This window comes from Pituophis catenifer, unplaced genomic scaffold, assembly GCF_029215685.1.
Source record: "Pituophis catenifer annectens isolate HBS135680 unplaced genomic scaffold, rPitCat1.0.hap2 SCAF_3, whole genome shotgun sequence".
NCBI classification, from domain to species: domain Eukaryota; kingdom Metazoa; phylum Chordata; class Lepidosauria; order Squamata; family Colubridae; genus Pituophis; species Pituophis catenifer.
The window spans coordinates 156797167-156820599 of record NW_027256883.1 but is presented as its reverse complement, the minus strand read 5'-3'; the positions used below and the strand labels follow the sequence as shown (position 1 = coordinate 156820599).

The window sequence follows — 23433 nt, the reverse complement described above, 5'->3', positions numbered from 1 at the left end:
CAGCCCACTGAGCCTCCAGGCACCGGTACCTGGCCTTGCACTCCTGCAGGTCTTCTCTCTGCTTGGAAAGCCTATGCTCATAGTCCTCAATGAGGTGCTTCTGCTGAGCCTCCTTCTTGATCAGATCCAATTTGAACTGAGCCAGCTCAGTTCTCATGGTGGCTGCTTAGCTCCAACAACTGCTTCCCGTTGGGGCCCTAAGGAGACCGGGCGGGCAGCCGAGGAGTGGCCAGGAGCGGAGTGGCGAGTAGAGGCTGGTGAGGTGCCTCTCGACATAAGTGACATCAAGTTGGCCATGCCCACCCAGTCACATGACTACCTGGCCATGCCCACCCAGCCGGTCATTAAGCAGATCATATTAGTGGTCCACGGGATTTAAAATTATGAATTTAGTGGTCCCTGTGGTCCAAAAGGTTGGTGACCACTGCTGTTCTAGAGGGATGTATTGGGAATTTTTTTTCCTTCGGTGTTTTTCTATATAGCCTCAAGACAGATGTGGACTGTTTTCAAACTCAGTCTTTCACTTGCTGGCTTATCCTGCCATACCAAACTCACTTCATGCTCTTCAACCAACCTGCCTTCCACAGAACACCTGTATATTGCTTAGGGCAGAAGAATGGCTGAGAAGGTATCTGCAGACCCCTCACATCCTGGATATAAACTGTTTCAATTCCTGCCTCTCGAGATGGCACTGTAGGGCACTGGATGCCAAAACAACTAGACACAGGGATAGTTTTCCCCTCAGACCATCACTCTGGTGAACACCTAATTCTCACAGTGCTGTCTAATGTCTATGTGTATTTATCCATGTAGTATGGTTGTAGTATTATTTATCCTTCTTCTTTACTTGCCCCTCTTACTGGTATTATTATAATGACGATTATCATTATTCTGTTGCTTTGCATGTATACTGAGAACTTCTGCACCAGAGACAAATTCCTTGTGTGTCTAATTACACAATCAAATTGTCCAAATAATGTATTCAATTCAATTGCATGTTTGGAAAATTATCCTGATGGATAGGTAGAGTTCTGAGCTCCTTTATATAATTTATTAAAATTAGAATACTAAAAAACATGGAGCAACACTTTGTAAACAGAAAAATATTAAGTTAATATCCTGCTGAGTTCTGATTTTTTTCCTCAACTGCAACCAAATAACCCTGCATGGTTAGTCAAGTTTATTAAAGGAAAAATTATTTTTAGCTATTAGTTTTCCTACTGTGTTATATAGGGAAATCTGAAAAGCAATTTTGCTGTATATGGTAAAAGCAACAAACTAAGCTTTCATTAGGACATTCACAAACAAGAATAGCATTCTCTGATTGTCCAAAGGGAGATCACAACCTTCTCCCAATCAGGAAGCATGGTAGAAATCTGATAAGATAATGTTTGTTTCATGTAAACACTACAATATCTAAGGTCAGCTTACACAAACATGAAGCTTCTAATATATTGCAATTGAAACTAGGAAAAGCACATTAAACTTTTGAACTGTTTCAGGCTAGTTGCCCAAGAAAAACTATTAAACAAATGTTGCATAGTAGCTCCAGTCTCACTTTGGATACCATATATTTCCATGATCTTCCCATGTGTTTGGTAAGATGCTTTTCTGAGCAGCTTTCACTGAGAAAAAATATGAAGGAAAATGCTATGCTGCTGATCTCATTAAGCTTTCCTTTAAGCTTTGTATGGTACCATGATGACTGAAAAAATGAAAAACAGGAAAAGTTTTAAGAGCTGTGGCCTAGCCCTAATCCCAGTCCAATATTTCTCCAATGCCACAGAGTTTGCAATGCATTCTAAACAGAAGTTCTTCTGGCTAACTAGCTAGCAGTTGCTCAAGTGTGTAGCAATTTAACCACACACTGCTGAGAAGGCAATGGCAAACAAAACATAATTGATGGTGGTATTATTTCTGGATCCTAGGAAATTACAATATCTATTCACTGGCATACAAATAAAGTTTTACAGAAGCTCAATACCATGTCACTGACATTAGTTATTTTCCTACTAGTGACTTTTAGAGTCATCCCACCATTGTTGTTTCAAAATAACAGTAATGAGGAGTGGCTTTATTTTACTTCAAGAATGACTGGTTGATACTATTAAGACACTTTTGTCATTGATGGAAAAATGGTCATTATTTCCCAGCTTCTAGCTGTGAAAGTTCTTGAATGACAAATTAAACCTAATAATGGCAATTCTCTTCCCTCCTGGTGCTTTTTTAAAATGTGTTTCTTCCCCAATCATCTTTAAAAACAAAGAGTAGCAATTTGATTTGAAGAACAAAAGTATAATGATGAGAAGTGTGCCAAATCCTCCTTGGATTTATCAGTCACAATTTTCTCCTGAAGTTCTTTTTCCACAGCTAATTTTACTTGCAATATTAAAAGTGAATTGCAGTTCATGTACAGTATTCTTGACCTCCGAGACTACAAGCAGGATATTTTTATTGAGATTTTGCTTTGTTTTGTTCTTCAGTAAGAATCATGAGCTTTTAAGTTATTACAAGGTTTGGAATGTGGAAATGGATTGCCACAATCTCTCTCCAGCTTTGCTAAGTGGCAGAATATTCACAGAGAATAATACATGTCAAAGAAAGGCGTACTGCATTATTGTATTAAGCACTACCTGAAACAATACTAAAAAAAAGTCATTTTTGAGTCTAGTTTTATGACCAAGGAGCTCAAATGTATCAACGTTCAATTCTTGCTATCTGGAATCAGGAGCAATTATTTTGAAGTGAATTGAATGTCATATGACATTTTTTGTTTCATTTACAAATGGTTTTTGTTTTTTAATTTAAAGACTAGAAATATCTGCAAAGAATATCTGTGAACAAATATTATAATTGAATGAGTAGACATATAAATGGGACTCAATTTGATCATCATCAAAGACAAACTGTTGTCTGACTACAATCCTATGAATATATAGGGCAGAATGGTAAAATGGCATCTTGTAGAATTTCTAATTCTCATCACCACCTTGCCCAGTATCCAAGAACATTGATGGAGGAATGGGGGAAGGAACTAAATGCCAGTTATGACATCATAATGCAAACTCTGTCTCTTACATATTTATATGCAACACTGTGTGTCACAAGTAAGAAAGGGGGAAAGCTTGCATTAGGACTCACAATGCACATTTTGTCATTCTGATGTTATTATGGTAAGGAATGGATAAGTTCAAAGTGCTGTTTTTTTCCAGTATGGTATTGATTGATATATTAATGCATTATAAATGAGAAATAATAAGCACATATTACATAAAAGAATGTTAAGCGATTTGTCTCTCCAAGATAACATTTCTCTGATGCAGTCAAAAGAAACCTGTCAGTTGGATTTTTTAAGTTTCATCTATTATATTGTTAAGTCTGGGAAGAACGATTTGTTCAGAACAATAGTATATTGTCAAGGATTTTAAAATCCCACTAGACATAAAGTATTATTTGCCATTTTCCATAAATGAGCCTCAATCTGTGCCCTTAAACCAATGTATGGTGAGAAAGGCACAAAAACAGCTGCAAAGTTTTACGCAATATTAATTTTGAAAGGAGATGGGAGGGGAAGAGATAGAAATGACACAAGTAAGCATTTATGAAGCTGACCAGCTGTGAAAACAAGGAGGAACATGCTGTGTCAAAATGGTATTCCTTCACAATAGAAGAAAAATTCAATACTTATCCCTCACTCACTTCTTTTGGATTTGTGAAAGCGTTGTTTGCATTTTTTTATTTTTTATTTTTAAAAGCAGAACTGGCTGTCTGCAGTTAGTGCCAACCTGAGAAGAGACGCTGCTGCATTAAGAGTAATATTAATGATACGCTGCTGCAATGATTCAACTCTTTAAAAGAGGGACATTGCCTGAAAGCCTAGGAAAAAAAGATGCAGCTGCTTTAATAATCAGTTGAGAGCTGCTGCACTTGTGTGAGTCGGCTCATTAAAATAAGTCCTAAGGTCTTGAATGCATTGAAGAGGTTCTTATATAGTTAAAACAACAATTCCACATACTCATTCCTGTGAGTGGGGTGGCTAATTATTCACATTAAAAAAATTGAATCTGATTTTTTTCTTTGAGTAACAGTGAAGCAATCAGGTGGACTCAGAGACTGGCTACAGTCTTTTCCATCTAAGCTAGGGCAATCTTCCCTTTTCTCTTTTCTGGATATAAAAAGAGCCGTGGTTTAAGTGAGAAATTGCATGTCTCTCTCCCATTTGGTCAGCTGCCTCTTCTACTTGCAAAGGTTCTCTTTGCTCTCTGCAAGAGGGTTAGGAGAGGGATCCTTCTCTGCGGAGGAGAAGGATAGAGACTGAACCTGCTTCTCTCCCTTCTTCTATGCCTCATCCTATGAGGTTTTTTCAGTCAAGGGCAACAAAATGAGATTTCTGTCTCTTCCTGTTTCTCCTGGAGTGATGGTGGAGTCAAAGACAGAGGGTCACAACAGTGGTGGGATTCAAAATTTTTTACTTCTGGTTCTGTGGGCATGGTTTGGTGGGCATGGCCAGGGGTGTGTGACAGGCAGCACTTGGCCTCCTGCACCCCCCCGGGAGCAAAAATGGGTGGTGGGGGGAACACGCCCCGTTTTGGGCCTAGAAGGCCTCCCTGAAGCCTCCTGGGAGCGAAAATGGTGCGTGTGGGGATTCCTGGAAGGGGCGGGCTGGAAGGGGTGGGCCCAGCTAGCAAGTTAACTACTGGTTCACCCAAACCCACCTGAACCGGTTGAATTCTCACAACCCCCCTAGAAACTCATAGCTTTCTCTGAGGGACTCATGAGAGGTCTTTGGGAGAGGATATACCTGTCACCTAGTTCAGTCTTTCAAGTACTTCTGTTTCTTTAGTGAAGGATAGTCGATTAAGGCACCTGGCAGCATTACCAACATCCAACTTCTGTGGTATCTGGGCCATCCAACTCCCTCAAGGAAGAGTAGTAAATCTTCTGACAGTTATGAGAGGTATGACGCTTGTGTTAATGTGTCTTCCTGGGAGAGGTGGGGGTTGCACATTGCTGGAAATCAAAACCTGTTGGAATGATCCTCCAAGGTATCCCCTGACGGTGATTGGCTGGCCATTTTAACAAGGAAATTAAAGGTAAAGGTAAAGGTTCCCCTCACACATATGTGCTAATCGTTCCTGACTCTAGGAGGTGGTGCTCATCTCCATTTCAAAGTCGAAGAGCCAGCGCTGTCCGAAGACTTCTCCATAGTCTTGTGGCCGGCATGACTAAACACCAAAGGCGCATGAAACGCTGTTACCTTCCCATTAAAGGTGGTCCCTATTTTTCTACTTGCATTTTTTATGAGCTTTCAAACTGCTAGGTTGGCAGAAGCTGGGACAAGTAACGGGACCTCACCCAAGAAATTAAATAGAATTAAATAGGAAATTAAATAGAATTAAATAGGAAATTAAATAGGAAGCAAAACAAATGAAGTACCAAAAGGTGAAGATCTGTGACTGAGTCAGTCAGTTTTGGCATTGTTGATGAATGGTCATGCTTTATGGAAGGACTGGCATGGGGAAAGGAACTGCCCACCTCTCCCAGGAACTGATGCCAGGTTCTTTTCCAGTTGTGCCCTGAAGTGAGTATAAGGGATACTCACTTCAGAGTACTGTTAAAAGAACTTGGAGAACCACTGAAGCCAAAATAAACAATGTTCTACGCTACAAGGAGAAAGAGTTTGATCTAGAAGAATCAACTTTCCAGGGAGCAATCAAAGTTTACTTACCTATTCTAGTAGGAAAGATGTTCTCATTATTAATTAGTGTCTCAATCCAGTCCATCAGCATGCACATGTAATGAGGTGCCGAAAGCTTGGTAGGTCTCTTGAATCGATAATCATCCTGCCATCGATATTCATACTTCAGACCACCAGACATAATAGGACAGCTCTTCTCAGTGCAAAACTCAGATATGGTCCCATAAATGAGATTTATCCTGTTGAAGAAGTCCACGAGGTGCACTGCAATCCAGTCATTGATGTTCTCTCCTGGGGGCAACTGGACCACTGTCTTTAAGTCTAGTCCTGATTTGAGGGAAGCCTGGGCTTTCTTGTACAGCTCAAACCGTTGTGTGCCCGGCTCAAATTTCTTACGAGGGCGAAATGTTTTGTCTTTGTTAAAAACTTGCTTAAGGCACAGAGCCATTCTGATTTAGGATTAGCCAGGGTGGCAGTGATATATTTCAAAGGAAAAACTTTCAGGTAGAAAAAAAAGTAATTTTTGAAAAATAAATATATAGAGTTTTAATAGGCAATTCTTCTCCGATCTTTTTAAGAGTTCTTCTTATTAACTTAACTGTCCAGCAGAGGGAACAAACATCAGCAACATTTAAAGTGAAGTGTAGTATCCGTGCATATATTTAACAGGAAACGGAACTTTTTTCTTACTTCTTTCCTGGTTTTCATCAATGTGGAGAAAATGGTAGGCAGCACTGGTCTAACCTGAAATGAAACCCAAAAAAGTAACTAAGAAAGAAGGATTTGGTATGGTAACTTGTGAAAAGCAATGGACATGTACCTAAGAACATTTTTAAAAAGACCACTGTATTAGACTACAGGACAATTCTATCAAATATTTTGTTGCCATGCTGGCCAAGAAAATGCCTGGAGAAGCACATCTGTATGAATATCCACCAGAAAACCTCTTTACTTATACGGGATCGAGATTCGGGGGAAAAAAATCACAGAAGAAAGTAGTGACAAAACAAGTCCATGATGTTCCCTAGAAAAATCTGGATGTGTTCATAATTCACCAGAGCCAAGCTTAAGTGTGAAGACTGACCATATTCTTCTATTCACGTTTCCCAGAAAACTAAGCCTACAAGCTTCTGTTACTGGAACTTCATAGGTAAATCGTGTTGTGTGAAGAATATGAATGGTTGCATTGTTTCAGTGAAACCTACTTTTTCAAACACCTCCACAAAACCACTTCTGGCAAGGTAGACTGAAGTTGATGAAGATAGAGAGCCAAGTGCTCCAATGGAACATTTAGCTGGCTCCCATTGCTTTATTTCAGTGGAAATGTGAGCTCGGTGGAAGCATGGCCCCAAGAAGCACTTTGATGAAGCCCCAATTAAAACACTTCTCCTGCTCCTTTTAGTTGTTTTCCACAGTCCCCAGAATTGCTCAAGGGAACCAAAGAGTCCCTTTCCCGCCTCTCCACTCCCAATAGCAAAGCAATTTGTTCATTGCATCTCATCATTACTCTAAAGATGAGAACAAAATGAAAACAGAAAACAGAATGTATCTATTCAGCATTGCACAGAAGCTGTTTTAAAACAGAAGGTTAGATCAAAGTAGAACTCAAGGCATTTCTAAAAATAAGTCTACATTTCTGGTGGGAAGCAGAGAGGTTTCCTCAACAGCTGTAGTGCCTTTAACCCAAGAAGAAAACATTTTTGTTGCTTTGTCACTGGTTTGGCCATTCCCTTGACATCTCCTGGGAATGCAGATGTTTGGCAGTTCACATACTTTTGTGACTCAAATCACATTTACAAGCCTCTTGGGCTTCCAGCTGTAATTCAGCAATGTCTCTATGGAGAAAAGCAGTATATATTTAACTATCAGTCTTAAGCAGAAGTGCCAAGCACTGATCTTTCCCAAATGCCATTTTGTTTAAATGAACAGGGAGTTGAAAGAGGAAGATGTGATGCATTTGGAACAAAAAATCTACATCCAAATTGTGAGAGCACTGCAAAGTATCTGTCTACTTCACTTTTCAGCTTTTTGGTTAAGATCAAGGGTGGCATTTCCATATATCAATACTACAGATCAATCTACAAAATCTCCTCTGCGTAACAACGACAGCTACTGACTGGATCTCCAAACTCGACATTAAACTCTGAAATGCTATTTCTGTTTTCCTCTTAGGTTTTCTTACTGCTTTTTTAAAATTGTTTTAAATTGTTTTAACCTGTAAAAATGAAGTGTTTTAATATTGTGTGTGACCAGCCATACGCTAAATAAATAAATAAATAAATAAAATCTACAAAAGATGCCATCTTACGTGTGTGTGTGTGTGTGTGTGTGTGTGTGTGTGTGTGTATCCTTTTCCTCTTTAGACATGAACCTACCAGTCTCAGCAGGTGGAACATCTATACAACCTTGGCTAATCCAGAAAGCTAAGCAAGGTTGGCTTTGGTTACTCTATGGAATCTAGGAAGTCCAGGACTGTAGGCTAATATGACAAGATAATGACCAACCACTTCCATGTTGGGTACCTCATCCACCAAATAGCTTCTTTCATGATACAGAATAGAAGAAGGGTCAGCTGGTCTCATGCTTTCCTTCTTTATTCTGCAACTGTTAGATACATAAAAGGCCGAAAATGAAATAGCCAAAGTCTATTATCCATGCTAATAATCTATAATATTGTTTCCAGTTGCACTGGAAAATTATGCCCCTCTAGATATATAGATATTGAGACTGTAGATTGTTATTAAGTTCCCTGGTTTTTTAACCTCTTGCTTCTTGTTCATCTCTCTGCCTGTGTGTGTGTGTGTGTGTGTGTGTGTGTGTGTGTGTGTTTGATTTTGCCTGTCTTTTGTCCCATTAACTGTCTTTGATCTTTGCTGACATTTGATAAATAAACATCAAGCTACATTTTTGATAGCTGTACTGAGAGGCATGTGTGTTTGCTCTGATCTGAAAAGGATACAGGAATTGTCTGGGATTGTGGTGGGGCAAACCTAACTGGAAATTATTCATGGGTGTATCCATGAAAATCACTAGGAGTCACATTCAAGTTGAAAAAGATTTTCCTTTTTATATATGAAACCAATTCGCCTCTCAGTTGTTAGTTATTGTTGTGCCATTCTTCCTCCCAGGAAGCCTGACAGCTGCAATGGGATTCTTTTCTACTGCATATATTTATTTGGTTTGAAGTCTTGAAAGTGTTACATTCTTTGAAATCACAGTGGAAAAGGTCTGGTCCCAAGTGATTAGCAAAAACTACTGCTAACACAAATTGCTGATACAAAGTGAAATGAATCACTAGCCCTTCTGAAATATAAAACAATCTGCTCTAATCTGTCCAAGGGCAGATGATATTATTAGCATTAGCTTTTGACAGAATTAAGGCTGAGACAATTTGGTCATTATACCATTTTATCATACTAAAATTAAAAATTTGATATATATGTTTTATTTTTATATATTATCTAACAAGTGGCTTTATTAACATTATTGTAATTTCTTTGATTGTTGTAAGTTGCCCAGAGTCATTGAGAGTCGGATGGAATACAGCTTTAATAAGTTATTAATTTTATTAAACTGAGTTCCAATATAGGTAGACCTCGACTTGTGACCACAACGGAGATCAACTTTTCTACTGCTATGTAGTTGGTGAGTTGTGATGAGTTGTGCCTTGTTTCACAACCTTTCTTGCCACAGTTGTTAAGCGATTCACTGCAGTTCTTAAATTAGTAATCTTGTTATTAAGTGAATCTGGTTTCCTCGTTGACTTTGCTTGTCAGAAGGGCATAAAAGGTGATTACATGACCCCAGGACACTGCAACTGTCACAAATATGAGTCAGTTGCTAAGTGCCTGAAAAAGTCCCCTTTTTCAGTGATGTTGTAATCGGAACGGTTACTAAAAAAATAGTCATAAATTGAGGACTATGTGTATAGTTTCAGGAGTTGGCAGATTAGACAGACATTAGAAACATAGAGAAATTATCCAACTCCTGAATCTATATTGCAATTCAATTCACCACATCATACAGCAATTATATTACATTGCTGCTTCTCACTATCAACATGAGGAAGCAAGGGAGGAAGTGGTATTTTTCTGCTGAATCTGACATTTCTGCATGTTAGAGCAAAGTTTTATTATTTGGTTATTTCCTGTTAGGGAGGTTGCTTCATTATTATATCCTTAATTTAAATAGACTTCGTGGGGGGGGGAGTTTCTGAACATTTAGGCTACAAGCTATGCATAAAACTAGTAGGAAACACTTCCACTGTGCTTAGGACTATATCAGGCAGCTTATTTTTAGAATATCTCAATGATCAGTCTCTGAAAGGATCTTCAGCGCAGATGCAAATAACAGAAGTTTTATAAACAGCCATTAAATCAGCATTTAAATGAAAACACTGTAATTAAGTAATTAAAAGGAATCAAAAATAAAGAGGAAAACACCTACTGGCAGAAATTACCAGAATGATATCAAAATCGTGGGCACACTCCATGGTGTCCCTGGAAATAATCACCATTGGCAATTCTGCTGGTGACAAGTTGCTTATACGTGACAGCCAGTGAGTGAACTCGTGATTCCATTACCCTTTAGGCACGGAACAAATTCAAGACAATACATATACACACCCATTGTGCAAGTAAGTACAGAAAGATAAAATTTCAACAACAGAGCGGGGAGGAAGAGGGTAGGTGGCAAAGCCACAGTTCAACCCAGGGTCTCCTCCACTTTCTTCAATTGTGTCAGCTGTTTGTTTATTATTTAAAAATAACTATTCACAAGCAAGCAGTCCAACCAACATCCCATTTACCGTCCTAAATACATGCTGATTGCCAAATGACCAAATTCTGATCATGTGACCATGGGGGATACTATGATAAGTATCTGGCCATAAATCACTTTTTCCAGCACCCGTTGTAACTTTCAATGGTTACTAAATGAATGGTTGTAGGTCAAGGATCACCTGTACACATTTAATATAATTCTGAAAACTCTAGAAGGGGGAAGTTAGTACTGAGACTGCGGTTCATAAGATATTGTTTTTGTTTTTTTAAAAAAATGCTTTCAATTTTGTCCTTTTTAAAAAATTCTGTAGCCCTCCAAAAGTTGCCCCCCCCACATTGCATTTTGATGTGAGTGAAGATGAGTGATCCACATTCACTGTTCTTTTCTTGCTGTTTTTTTTAAGGAGCACAGAGCAGCTGCAGGTAACACACTTGAAGAAATGCAAAATTCCGCAGAGCTGTGAGAAGAACGAAAAAGGATGTTCCTTCCCTGGAATGTGCAAATGTAAGTGGAATCAGCATGGGCTTTGCACTGCCCAGGGTTGGGGTGTGGCAGTGACCTAGAGGTTGTCTGCACTCAAGCTCCGTAGCTAAAAAGAGAGTCATCTCCCCAGCTGCACAATAGATTGAGAACACAAAGGCTCTGATTCATTTCCTTTCCATAGTATTTATCCCTACAGTAGTTTCTTGATATGACAAATATCTGCTTCCTTGGCTGCGCTATTAATTCATATTTTCAGTTGATTACATAAATTCAATTCCAGAATTTATAATAAGTAAAAACTGTGGCATTTGCTTATATTTTATTTGATTTACATGGCTTTCAGGTGCTCCAATCATCTGATTCTGAGTGACAGAAAACTCCCCAAATCTGTAATTTGGGATGAAGCATAATTATTGTGAGTAATTGCTGACAAATAATACCAATGATTTTCAAGATTATGTTTATAAATACAGTTACAACTATAGGGTCTATCTTTGTTTGTACCTAACCATTATGTAAACATGCTTTGGCAATATATTTTTTCTGCTATGTTCCCATTAAGTTACCTTCATCTCATTGCCATCCTAAGAGTAATAGAGATTTAAGTCAATAGCTTAAGGCAGCCAACCTTGGCAAGTTTAAGACTGACTTAATTCCTCAGCCAGCTTTGCTGTTGATCAGGAGCCAACCACCATCTGGATATTTGAAGGCCTACAGAGACATCTTAGCTGCTTTTTGGCTGGAAATTTTCCCTGCCTTCTAAAGGCCATGAGAAAGTCACTTTTGGGGATCTGCTGGAGAGAGAAAGCTTCTAGCATTACTAGTCAAGAAATCTTATAGCTGATCTCTTTTTCTAGCAACATTTTATAACTGTGTGTAGAAGTATTAGGCAAATACTGAAGGCTTATGAGTAGACGTCAGTACTCTGTAGATTTTCCTCCCCAACTCAGGCACAAAATGTATGTTAAGCAAACATTTGTATAGTGTAGAATGGAGTCTGTGAGGAAAATGAAGGCTGCCAGTTTCACAAATCTTCTTTCTGGTTTCACTCAGCCTTTCTATACTCCAGACCATGAAGGCCAAACTGACAACAACCTAATGGCAATAGATGTAAGGCAGGAAGTAGCAGCTGGATTTTTGTCTAGCTTAATTGTGTTTTTTGCTGTGCAATATGAATGACCCTTCCTGTTGTGGTCCCGGTTTAGGTTGTTGGTGGAGATACCAAAGCTCCCCTGAAGCCTTCAGGGCCTTAGTTATAAAAATTAAACAAATGCATCTCATCCACTCACCCCAAACCTCCCCCAGGAGCTTCCTTTCATCCACTCATACCAAATCTCCCCCAGGGTCTCCCCTTCAGACACCATTCAGAATTTGCCATTGAAATGTAATTTGAATGTGGCAGATGGGAATCTAATATATTAATAGATATTTCATTTTTTTAGGTTGTGGAATTGTTAGCTTGTTTCAGCTCCACCTGTGCTCTTTTTCTGGACTTATCTAATTTCATAAATGCTCAAAAGCTATGGACATCCATGGGCCAAGACAGGATATGGAGGATATAATTATACATCTCTATAAATTTATAGAATTTGCCAAAACCCAAATTCTTTATGAATTAGAACAGGGGCATCAAACTCAAGGCCCAGCGGCCGGATGCGGCCTTCAAGGTGCTTAGATCTGACCCACAGTGTCAGCGTTCCGGAAACCCCCCCACAGCTCTGGACACGTGGAGCCACCCTGGAAACAGCGAAGGACCAGCCCGCAGTACCTCTGCCAATGAAAACAGAGCTTAGGAGTGCTGTGCGTGGCCCTCCTCAGCTCCATTTTCGCTGGCAGAGGGTTGCAGGAGGCCGTTGCAGCTGAAAAAGGAGCTCAGGAACCCATTTTCACTGGCAGAGCACTTGGGCCACCACTGGTTTCCCTGACATGAGTGACACTGAACTGGCCATGGCCCCTGGCCCTGGCCACTGGCCCCCCAAGGTCAAACATAACCCTGATGCAGCCCTCAATGATATCAAGTTTGACACCCCTAAATTAGAATGACCAACCCAGACAAAAAGATTCAAAGAAATGTGTGGGAGGAGTTTTGCTTATGTTCATATCTTCCTTTTTAAAAGTTAGGAAAAAAATTCTGCAAATATATCTTTCACTTTAGATATACCAAAGGATCAGAGCTCAGTTGCCACTAATAATCCCTCCTTGCTGAATATAGAATTCATTGCCATGTCTATACTGAAAAAATAGACTCTAGTGAGGAACAATTCACCAGCTCTAGAGTTCAAGTGTGGAGTTTCATGATTACTGTTCCCAAAGACCATCAAGCATCATGAACACAGATCTACTTCCAAACTTCAGAAGCTGATGCTGTAAAACAGATGTTTGGTTGTAAATATATGAATATGAATTAATAAACAGCAAAACAGAAATCAAGCAGTATTTTTTTTTAGATACACCTATTATACATATCAATTTGTGCTGCTAATACCAGAACTTGGTTGGAGGGTTTAATTTATGCATCACAATTCAAGACAATAAATGAAGTAGAATAGGGGTCCCCAACCCCCGGGCTGCAGTCCATTACCAGGCCAAGGCCTGTTCGGAAACAAGCCACGCAGGCGGTGGCTGTTGTGGTCTGCTAGCAGCCTGCAGAGCTGGCAGTGGAGTCGGACAGTGAGGAGGCTGGGGAGGACAATGGGCCAGTCCTGGAGTCGGGAAGGCCCGGACGAGGGCTCTGCGTCAGGGGTGGGTTCTAAAATTTTTTACTACCGGTTCTGTGGGTGTGGCTTATTTTGTGGGCATGGCTTGGTGGGGGGTAATGTGACTGGGTGGGCGTGGCCAACTTTTTTTTTTCTTTTAAAAGCATTTTTTCTACAACCGTAAGAGGTTGCAGAAAAAAATGTTTTTAAAAGCCTCTGATGATCAGGCTTTTAAAGGCATTTTTTTCCTACAACCACTTCAGCTGAAGAGGTTGTAGAAAAAATGCTTTTAAAAGCCTCTGACGATCCCAGCTGAGCCACTCGATCATCAGAAGCTTTTTTTTTTTTTTTTTTACTTTTAAAAGCATTTTTTCGGCCGAAGAGTTGTAGAAAAAATGCTTTTAAAAGTAAAAAAAAAAAAAAAAGCCTCTGATGAGGTGGGCGGGGTAAGCGAGTGGCAACCAGGCCAGGGACCGGTTCAGGGGCGTGGCCAGCCAATGTTATTACCAGTTCTCCGAACTACTACAAATTTTTACTACCAGTTCTTGAGAACCGGTGCGAACCGGGAGCAAACCACCACTGCTCTGTGTTGGAGGCAGAGATGGGGCCAGGGCCATCTGGGAGTGATGCATGGACTCTTGAGCCTCCAGAGGCGGATAGTAGAGAGGCAGAGGAACAGGAGGAACCTGTTCTTAGTGCATGCATGCGAAAAGCTGCCAGAAGGCAAGAGCAGCTAAAGCAAAAAGGATGACTTGGGAGTAAAGCCAGGAGATGATTGGCCCCTCCCAGAAGGCTTAAAAGAGCAGCAACTGCTCTTGGGGTCTCTGTAGGAAAGCAACGTTGCTACATTTGTTTCTTGTCAGCGTCTCTTGCTTCTGAACTTCGTGGGGTTTTGCCAAGAAAAGCCTTTGGCAGGGTGCCAAAGAAGACAAACGTTGGTGATAAGGCCGAAGGACTGTTTATGAAGAATTTGTTTTGGAATTAATTTGGACTAAGCTGAGAATGAACTAATTCTCAGCTGTTCTAATAAAATATGTTTGTTTAGGACTGATTGTGTCTGGTAATAACTACTTGGGCCTAGGTCACAACAGTGGCTGAGCATCTGCGCATGCGTGAATCTCCCCTCACATGAGTGGTGGCTGCTTGCCTTCATGCATGAAGCTCCTCTCGTGTGAGCAGCAGCCGTATTGAACTCATATGCAAAGCTCCCTTCACATGAGCGACAGGCACATGCTCCCACCGCTCACACAAATGGAGCTGCACATGTTCACATGCACCCACCTACCATTCACAAGTATCTCTAATACTGCCTTAAGCATGAAATTAGATGACTTTGGACCAGTCAGTGTTTCTCAGCCCTAAGAAGGAGGCAACGACAACCACTTCCAAAAAAAACCTTGCCATGAAAACTGTGGGAACTAGTCTAGGCAATCACCAGGAGTCAATACTGACTCAAAGCAGAGGTGGGTTTCAGCAGGTTCTGACCAGTTCTGGAGAACTGGTAGTGGAAATTTTGAATAGTTCAGAGAACCAATAAATACCACTTCTGACCGGCTCTGCCCCCATCTATTCTCTGCCTTCCGAGTCCCAGCTGATTGTGAGGAAATGGGGATTTTGCAGTAACCTTCCCCTGCCACGCCCACCAAGCCATGCCACGTCCACCAAGGCATGTCCACAGAACCGGTAGTAAAAATCTTTTAAACCCACCACTGACTCAAAGGCTCAAAAAAAACCAAAAAACCCACATAGATTTAACAGATATGGACTACAAAAATCCTGTCAACCTCTAACTTTTTGCTGTTAGCTAGTTGCGATCTGGATATTTGCAGTCTACACCTGGAAACCTATCATAATGCTGAAACAAATCTTTTGTCTGTTGATTGTATCCATTTACAATTTTTTTTTTCTGAAAGTGCTTGCTAAGCTGCTACCCTTTTGACCATGCTGCAGTTTGAATACAGAATTTGCTTTGGTGCATTTGCTTTCCAGAGATCACTTATTCAGCTCTAAATACAGTGGAAAATTCCACAGCTTGTTCTAAGAAAATGGCTGTCAGAGAAGAGGTCATTAGTTTCTCTAATGTGTAAGAGAGAAGGAGAGAGGGAAAGAGACAGGGAGAGAGAAAAGTTGGAGAAGAAAGAAAGCCAATTATATTTGCCTGGCAGGAAATGAATTCTGATAAATAAAAGCCAAAAGAGAATTAAACACTAAAGGAAAAAAAAAATCCAGAAAATTGTTTTTGCTAGTACAAACTATTTTGAAAGTCTAGTCAATCCTGAACCTCAAGGAGTATTACACAAGCCAATACAAGCCTAAAGCAATATTGAAATACAAGGTTAATTCTGTACTGTCTGACTTGCCAAACTTAGTCATACTTGGAGAAGAACTCGTGATTTCAATAGATTAGTTTTAAATACATTTGGCATCTAAATCTACATCTCTTTGGAAGGTTTTTCCTAGCTTCTCTCATTGGCGCATCACTGGAATAAGTGCATTGCCATTGATGGAATAGAATCTCTACCCTATTGATTCCAAGCTGCCAAATTTATATGTATATATATTTGAATTTACCTTGAAAAAAATAGTAGTCTGGGCTGATGGTTTTGATTTGGTCTTTTGTTTTTGTTTTTCACAGAATAGGATTTATGGTAAAGAAGTGTGACAAAAGTTTTAAACTGAATTAATAGCTCTGTATATTTTTTTAAAAATCTTACATTTGTAACTATTATCATTGCATTCTATTCTTATTTATTGTTGAAATGCTTGGTACAGAATATTGAGTGTACCTAATCCAATCATCTTGAAATGATTGAACTACAGCTTTCATTATTGGATAGAGGACAAGTTATATGATCTAACAATACTATACCAATCATTAAAGTTGGTGTGTAGTAATATCTGCCTGAATATCTCTGGTGATAAAAGAATTACGGTTGGTCTCGAATTTCCATCGTGTTGAAGCACTATTTGCATTTAGGTTACCATAAGCAATTAATGAAGGCTTGTTCACTTAGCCTATCAACATTGCACAATGAGACCAGCTGATAAAGCCCTACAGCACCTTATGTATGTGTTTCACTTGTAATACCTGACCCAAGCATTTGTTACCATAGCAGACTGAACAGACTGCTTTTAAATATCAATAGTAGTTTACAGTTTACAGTTTAGTTTACAGAGTCAGCATATTGCCCCCAACAATCCGGGTCCTCATTTTACCCACCTCGGAAGGATGGAAGGCTGAGTCAACCTTCAGCCTGGTGAGATTTGAACTGCCAAATTGCATGCAGCCAGCATTCAGCAGAAGTAGCCTGCAGTACTACACTCTAACCACTGCGACAGTGTGGGCCTGTTATGCTTCCTGCAAGTGACAAAAAAATAGGTGGATTATGGCATTAGAGCTATGGTGGTGCAGTGGTTAGAATGCAGTATTGCAGGCTAATTCTGCTGATTGCCGATTGCCAGCAGTTTGACAGTTCAATTCTCACCATACTCAAGGTTGACTCAGCCTTTCACCTTCCCAAGGTCGGTAAAATGAAGACCCAGATTGTTGGGGCCAATATGCTGACTTTGTAAAGCGCTTAGAGAGGGCTGTAAAGCATTGTGAAGCGGTATACAAGTCTAAGTGCTATTGCTGTTAACTTGTCCCTTAAGATCCTCGCACTCAGCATGAATATACAGTATCTGTTTAGAAGTCTCTGATCTTTTAGTTGAGTCTGGAATCTTGCATAGCTGTTTAACTGCTTCTACCCAGGATATCTTTTCATATGGAAAATGTATGAAGCTGCTAGATATGAACTGATCATTCTCCAGAACAGTTATCATCCAGATGGACTGGGAGATGAAAGTTTCAAACCAAATTCTTATTAGGAGTAAAAATGATATAATTTAATTAGTTTAGTTTTTTATTAAATGTACAAAATGCATGCAGAAGATTGTGCTACATATTTCATAACAATGGGCAACAAGCTCATGGATGCCTATAATAGATAATAAAAAATGTACAGTCTGACATGCTGTACCTCATTAGGATGATTGCAGAGAAGAAGGAATTGAGTAGTAACAAACTTTCTATGCTGAACACATACTGTGGAAATGACTAACAATATCTAATAGGTTCATCATAGATGTTCCCATGTGATATGAAATGACCCTGAAGAAACAGTTCTTTGGAAATACTGCTCCTACCCATAGCTACGGTCCCATGATTTAGTAGCACAAATTTATTTGTCCAAAGCTGGTGTTGAATAAGTGCATATTCATTTTAAAGGGCTTTGGATAGGGCTTAATTTTAAACAAGGTAGCACAAGAGCAGACATAGAGGGGAAAAAAATGATCTCTAGGAGAAAAAGATTCCATAATTGTGTCCAATGTCTATTAATCAGGGGTGCTATTCAGCAGGTTCTGACAGGTTCTGGAGAACCGGTAGCGGAAATTTTGAGTAGTTCGGAGAACCGGCAGATGCCACCTCTGACTGACCCCAGAATGGGGTGGGAATGGAGATTTTGCAATATCCTTCCCCCAGGAGTGGGGTGGGAATGGAGATTTTGCAGTATTGTTCCCCTGGAGTGGGGTGGGACTGGAGATTTTGCAGTATCCTTCCCCTGCCATGCCCACCAAGCCATACCACACCCACCAAGCCACGCCCACAGAACCGGTAGTAAAAAAATTTGAATTCCACCACTGCTATTAATCCATTGTTTATATAATTCTAAAGCAAGTTGTTTCAGAAAGTCAGACTATACACGAACATTTAGGTTAAACATAATCAAGTGTATACTGATTTGGAAGTGAGTGGAAGTTTAAGCACCTATAACTTTGTAGCTCATATAATTTTCTCAATCACTCTTCTTGAGCTAAGCATCCCCATTATTACATATTAAAGAGTCTGCCCTTTAGAAAATTATCACATGAAATCACTGTCATCTTAAATATACTCAATCTTAATTCTAACAGCTTTCCGAATGGAGGAACTCAGTAACCCTATTACTCCAAATCAGATTTCCATTCAAAAATCATGTGCCAAAGTTTACACTTATATTATTATGGATATTGATATTTCACATCCTAGCTGATGTTTCAGTTCTAGCTGAGCCTAAAGTACAATACCAAAAAGTTGTAGCTGGATGGAGCTAATGAGGTTCTCAAAAAGGACAGATAAGTTTAAAGATCAAAAGGCAGTTTATGGAATACTATATAGACATGTTAGAAACCAGGATTATTAGCAGTAGCAATAGCACTTAGAGCAGTGATGGATTCAACCAGTTTGTACCACTTTGGGAGAACCGGTTGTTAACTTTCTGAGCAGTTTGGCAAACTTCCAAAAGCGGTTTGGAAGAAATCATTAGGGCAGAGAACCGGTTGTTAAATTACTTGAATCCCACCACTCACTTAAACTCCTATACTGCTTCATAGTGCTTTACAGCCCTCTCTAACTGGTTAACAGAGTCAGCACATTACTTCCAACAATCTGGGTCCACATTTTATCGATCTTGGAAGGATGGAAGGCTGAGTCAATCTTGAGCCAGTCAGGATTGAACTGCTGGCAGCAGGGCTGGGTTCTACTTACCTTTACTACCGGTTCGCAAAGGGAATGCACACGCGCACGCTTCTGCACATGCGCAGATCGACAATTATGATGTCTGGATGTATGGGCGGAGCCTCCCGCCACTTTTACTACCTGTTTTATAGAACCAGACAGAACCAGGAGCAACCCACCACTGACTGGCAGTGAGCAGAGTCAGCCTGCAATACTGCATTCTAACCACTAAGCCACCACAGCTCTTTGTTGTCAAAAAGAAAACTATGGAATAGCGGTAGGACTAATCTTGGTATAAACTAGCTTTTGCAAATTCATATTCCTTTATCTTTTTATTATTTCATGACTTTAATTCTCATTGACTTGCTTTTTCTTACAAATTTTCTACACTTAGCATAACACTGCTTAGCCCAAAATGGATTTGTATAATGGGAATATATTTGTGCTATCAGATTCACTCAAAACCTGTGCCAAAGTTTTATATCACTTTGTTCCATAAAACCTGAACGTTGTTACTATTAAGGACTTTTCTCCCTTAATTTTCTATGTATGTATGTATGTATGTATGTATGTATGTATGTATGTAATTATGGTTGAACTACCATGGACATTGTGTATCTCACTCTGCCAGTGATGACTGGCATATTTGTGGATTATATTCTCTGTTGTATGTCTTTGGAAATGGGTGAGCTTTGGAATGGGAGGAATGATGGCTTCTCCAGAAGAATCCAAATGATAACTAATAGTATATCTCTAATAAATATCTAATAAATATCTCTCTTAGTTGGACTGAGTTTTCCACCTGCAATGATTACACAGTTATGGTGGAAAATGTGGAGGGAGCAGAGGCATAAAACGCCTCCCCTCTGTAGAGAATACAAATTCTTTGGCAATATAATCTCTGCATATATGTTCAGAAGAAAATCCCCTTATAGTAATAGAGTTTATTCCCAAATAAGCGGAGTTTGAATGTAATGGTACTGATACCACTAGTTTTTAGTGCTAGCAGTCAAGGGATTCTACTTTTATTCCAACTTTTCTTCCTTAACAGATTTGCTCCAGAAAGGGAAATATTTAAAGAAGGAAAGGAGAAAGATGAGCTGATCAAAATGAAAGAATGCACTGACTGCCTGGGACCACTGTTAAGGATAATTGCACAGTAAAAGCCTGACTGGAAACAATCTAAATCTTTAGGCTGACAGATTCTATAACAATATCAGCAAATTGAAAGGTTTCCCCAAATGCCTCCCCAGGGAATTGTAAATGGCATGTTCCCTTTACACATCCAGAAACACACATGGCATTATTCTAATTAAGCTATTCTCTGTATCAAACACAGAGATGCTCATTTTCAGTTTGCTCAGTTCTGTAATAATTCAGTCTATTTAGAAAGTTTATTAGATATGGTGCTTTTAGCTCTTTTGCCCTTTTTTGCCAAGGAGCAACCAAGGAGCACCTAACTGATCTGAAGTTATTATAACTGATCAGTCGTTTTTTTGTACTCCAAAACAGCTCCACTCAAAATTGCTAATCTGACCATAGGAGACTATTAGAACTTGGCACTGTAAAGATTTGAAAAAAAAATTAGTATAATCCAGTCACTTCTCTAAGAGTTTTTCTCTATCCCAAGGCAGAACTTGTCCAGATCCATAGCAGTTAGCTTATACAGTATTAACAGTTGTAAAGTTAAGAAATCTAGCCTGGTGTATATTTTAAGATGGACTGCAAAGCTGCAAATGTGCCACGGCTAAGCTATAAACAACATCAATTCAAGAGAAAGATCCACTGTAGGAGTTGGCTTGTCCTGCTTTGATCAAAGTTCTTTGTAAAACCAACAGTTTACAGAAAACACTCACCCACGACTCCACAGATGATCCAAAGAAAATGTCCTCCTCCTGTACGTTATTCCAGAAATGTCCAAAAGAAATTCCTGAAATTCCTGTAAAATTACTGGTGTGTTCAGAGCTCAGACACTTAGTATTTTCATTTACGAAATCCTTGTTGGGCTTTTCATTAAATACACTCTGCTTTCCTTTTTTCTTTTTGCCTCCCCCTAGGTGATGTCATATCCTGATTGTGTCTAGAGAACTACAGCTGTCCTTGCTGCAACACATCAGTTCTTTCACCCTCCCCCAGCTACGCCTCTTACACTCTTGTGCAGAAACCCCAATGCTAGAAAGATCCTTGGGAAGTGCTCTCCCTCCCTCCCCGTTCTTTTTCTCACACACAAACATAACATTCTCAACACCCAGTCTCAGCTTTTGTTTTGTTTCGTTTTTCTTGGCTCCAGATTAAAAGGAAGTTTAAGGCCACATTATGATGAAGATCAGCAAGGAAACTGAAATTCTGCTGCACCACACCACTTCCCACTCTTCATAACTCTGAGATAAAGAGATAGCTTTTCAGCTGCAAAGAGCCAGGAGGAAGTTTTCTCTACTTAGCAAACAAAAGCAGTTAATAAGAGAGCTCACACTCCCAACTTTTTTTTTTTTTTTCAATGTTGGGAGAGAAGAGGTTTGGCTAAAGAGTGCAAGAACAGGTAGGAAATGCATGTAAGAGAAAAGGCAGAAAATACAATAATTGCCAAGTCTTTATTTTGCAGGCTAACAATCTTTGTGCGCTCCTTGCTCACTTGGCTGATCTCAAACACATAGACTACATACACATAGGCAAGGTGGGGCAGGGCAGATCAGCTGACAAAGACATTAGTGGATCATGGTTTGTTAAATAGCAGATCTCCCGTGCTGGAGTGATGGCTTTGGAAAGTATCCAGTGATGTCAACGTTGACATTGTTCCTGAGAACTTTTAAAAATGGAAAGTTCTGGGTGAATTTAAGTTATTTTAATCCAGACAGCAATCATAGAGCTATCTTCTAAAAAAAAAATAAGCATCAATGAGTTTAATATGGATTCAGTGGGAATTGCTGTTAAAACTGCTTCCTAAAATTATCTTAATGTTTTTTCTGGTTCTACATACATGCATGTGTTGTTATTAAGAAACAACAGAGATTGTCCCAAAGAGAAGTCAGATTTAGGGTATATGTCAATATTATGTATGTCAGGGTTCCCCAACCTGATCCTTATTAGATAAATTGGGCAGCTCTTATCGTCCCTAAGTAGCATGCCATGCTGCCTATGGAAGACAAAGGTTTCCTACTAAATCTGAAGGATACTAGGATGGGTCTAGAATCTGAATAATTTGGTAGCCATTTATCCAGATCCTAAGACAGAATAGTGATCAGGAAATACTATATGGTGAACATTCATGTAAAACCTGTTCTGTCACTAAGTTACAGCCTTCCCACTGTGGGAAACGAAAAAATATATTACTCTAAAAATCATATCCTGGTTCAAAAAGGTTTAACATGTGATTACTACAACCTTAGATTTGCATCTGTGAAGGAAGATAATATTGGCCCTGGTCTATCCTACTTTGTATCTTCTTATAATATGTGTTACATGATGTGAGGTGGACATGCAGTGAATTTTTCGCCCTTCACCCAGCAAAATGCTGAAGGGAGAGCACCAATAGAGTAAATAGCATCATATAATAGCATCATATTCTAAAATATAAAAAGAGGGGTGTTTTTTTTAAAAAAATGCTAATATTTTCCTTAGGGCCATAGGGCTGTTACTTCCTTCCTCTCACGTATGCCATGAAACATCTACCAAAGAAAAGCGTATTGCTTCATCTTCTGATTAATGGAAAATATGCTTGTTGTAAAACAGAAAAATTATACATTTTTAAAAACCTACCTTTAATATCTGGAATAATGTCACTTTTACAATTCCTTCTTTGGGCAACTCCCCATTCCTAGTACAACTCTAACTCCTCAAAAACCCTCAGATTTTAGAGTTTTGGCTCTAATTCAGCATAACATCGAAATCTTTAGCATTTTAGGAAATTCCCCAGAAATCTACCTATGTACATTAAAATATTATTCCAAGATGATGAAAGTAGTTCACAAGATCGAATCACATGGGTCAGTAAAACTTCTTTTTTAAAAACATCACCACCAAAAGAAAGGGCTACTTGATACAAGAGGCGTGGTGGCACAGTGGTTAGAATGCAGTATTGCAGGCTAACTCTGCTCACATTGCCAGGAGTTCAATTCCTTCGATCCCAACTGACTCAAGGTTGACTCAGCCTTCCCTCCTTCCGGGATTGGTAAAATGAGGACCCAGATTGTTGGGGAGCAACAATGGTGATTGTGATTATTATGGTGATTCTTAGAGAG

General features: G+C 39.4%; 1 protein-coding gene across 2 annotated transcripts in view; it reads right to left on the bottom strand.

Annotated features, from left to right (window-relative positions):
- MOB3C (MOB kinase activator 3C) overlaps window positions 1–21114 on the bottom strand; it is a 34957-nt gene extending 13843 nt beyond the window's left edge. The window contains exons 1-2 of one of the 2 annotated variants that reach the window (XM_070939579.1): window positions 21052–21114; window positions 5729–6442 (exon numbers count right to left, since the gene is read on the bottom strand). In XM_070939579.1, the coding sequence (XP_070795680.1) occupies window positions 5729–6146 (418 nt within the window). In that variant the 5' untranslated portion in view covers window positions 6147–6442; window positions 21052–21114. Of the gene's footprint in view, window positions 1–5728; window positions 6443–16879; window positions 16935–21051 lie in introns of those variants that run through there. The other variant, XM_070939580.1, reaches the window with a different exon arrangement.
- Window positions 21115–23433: the final 2319 nt, after the last annotated feature.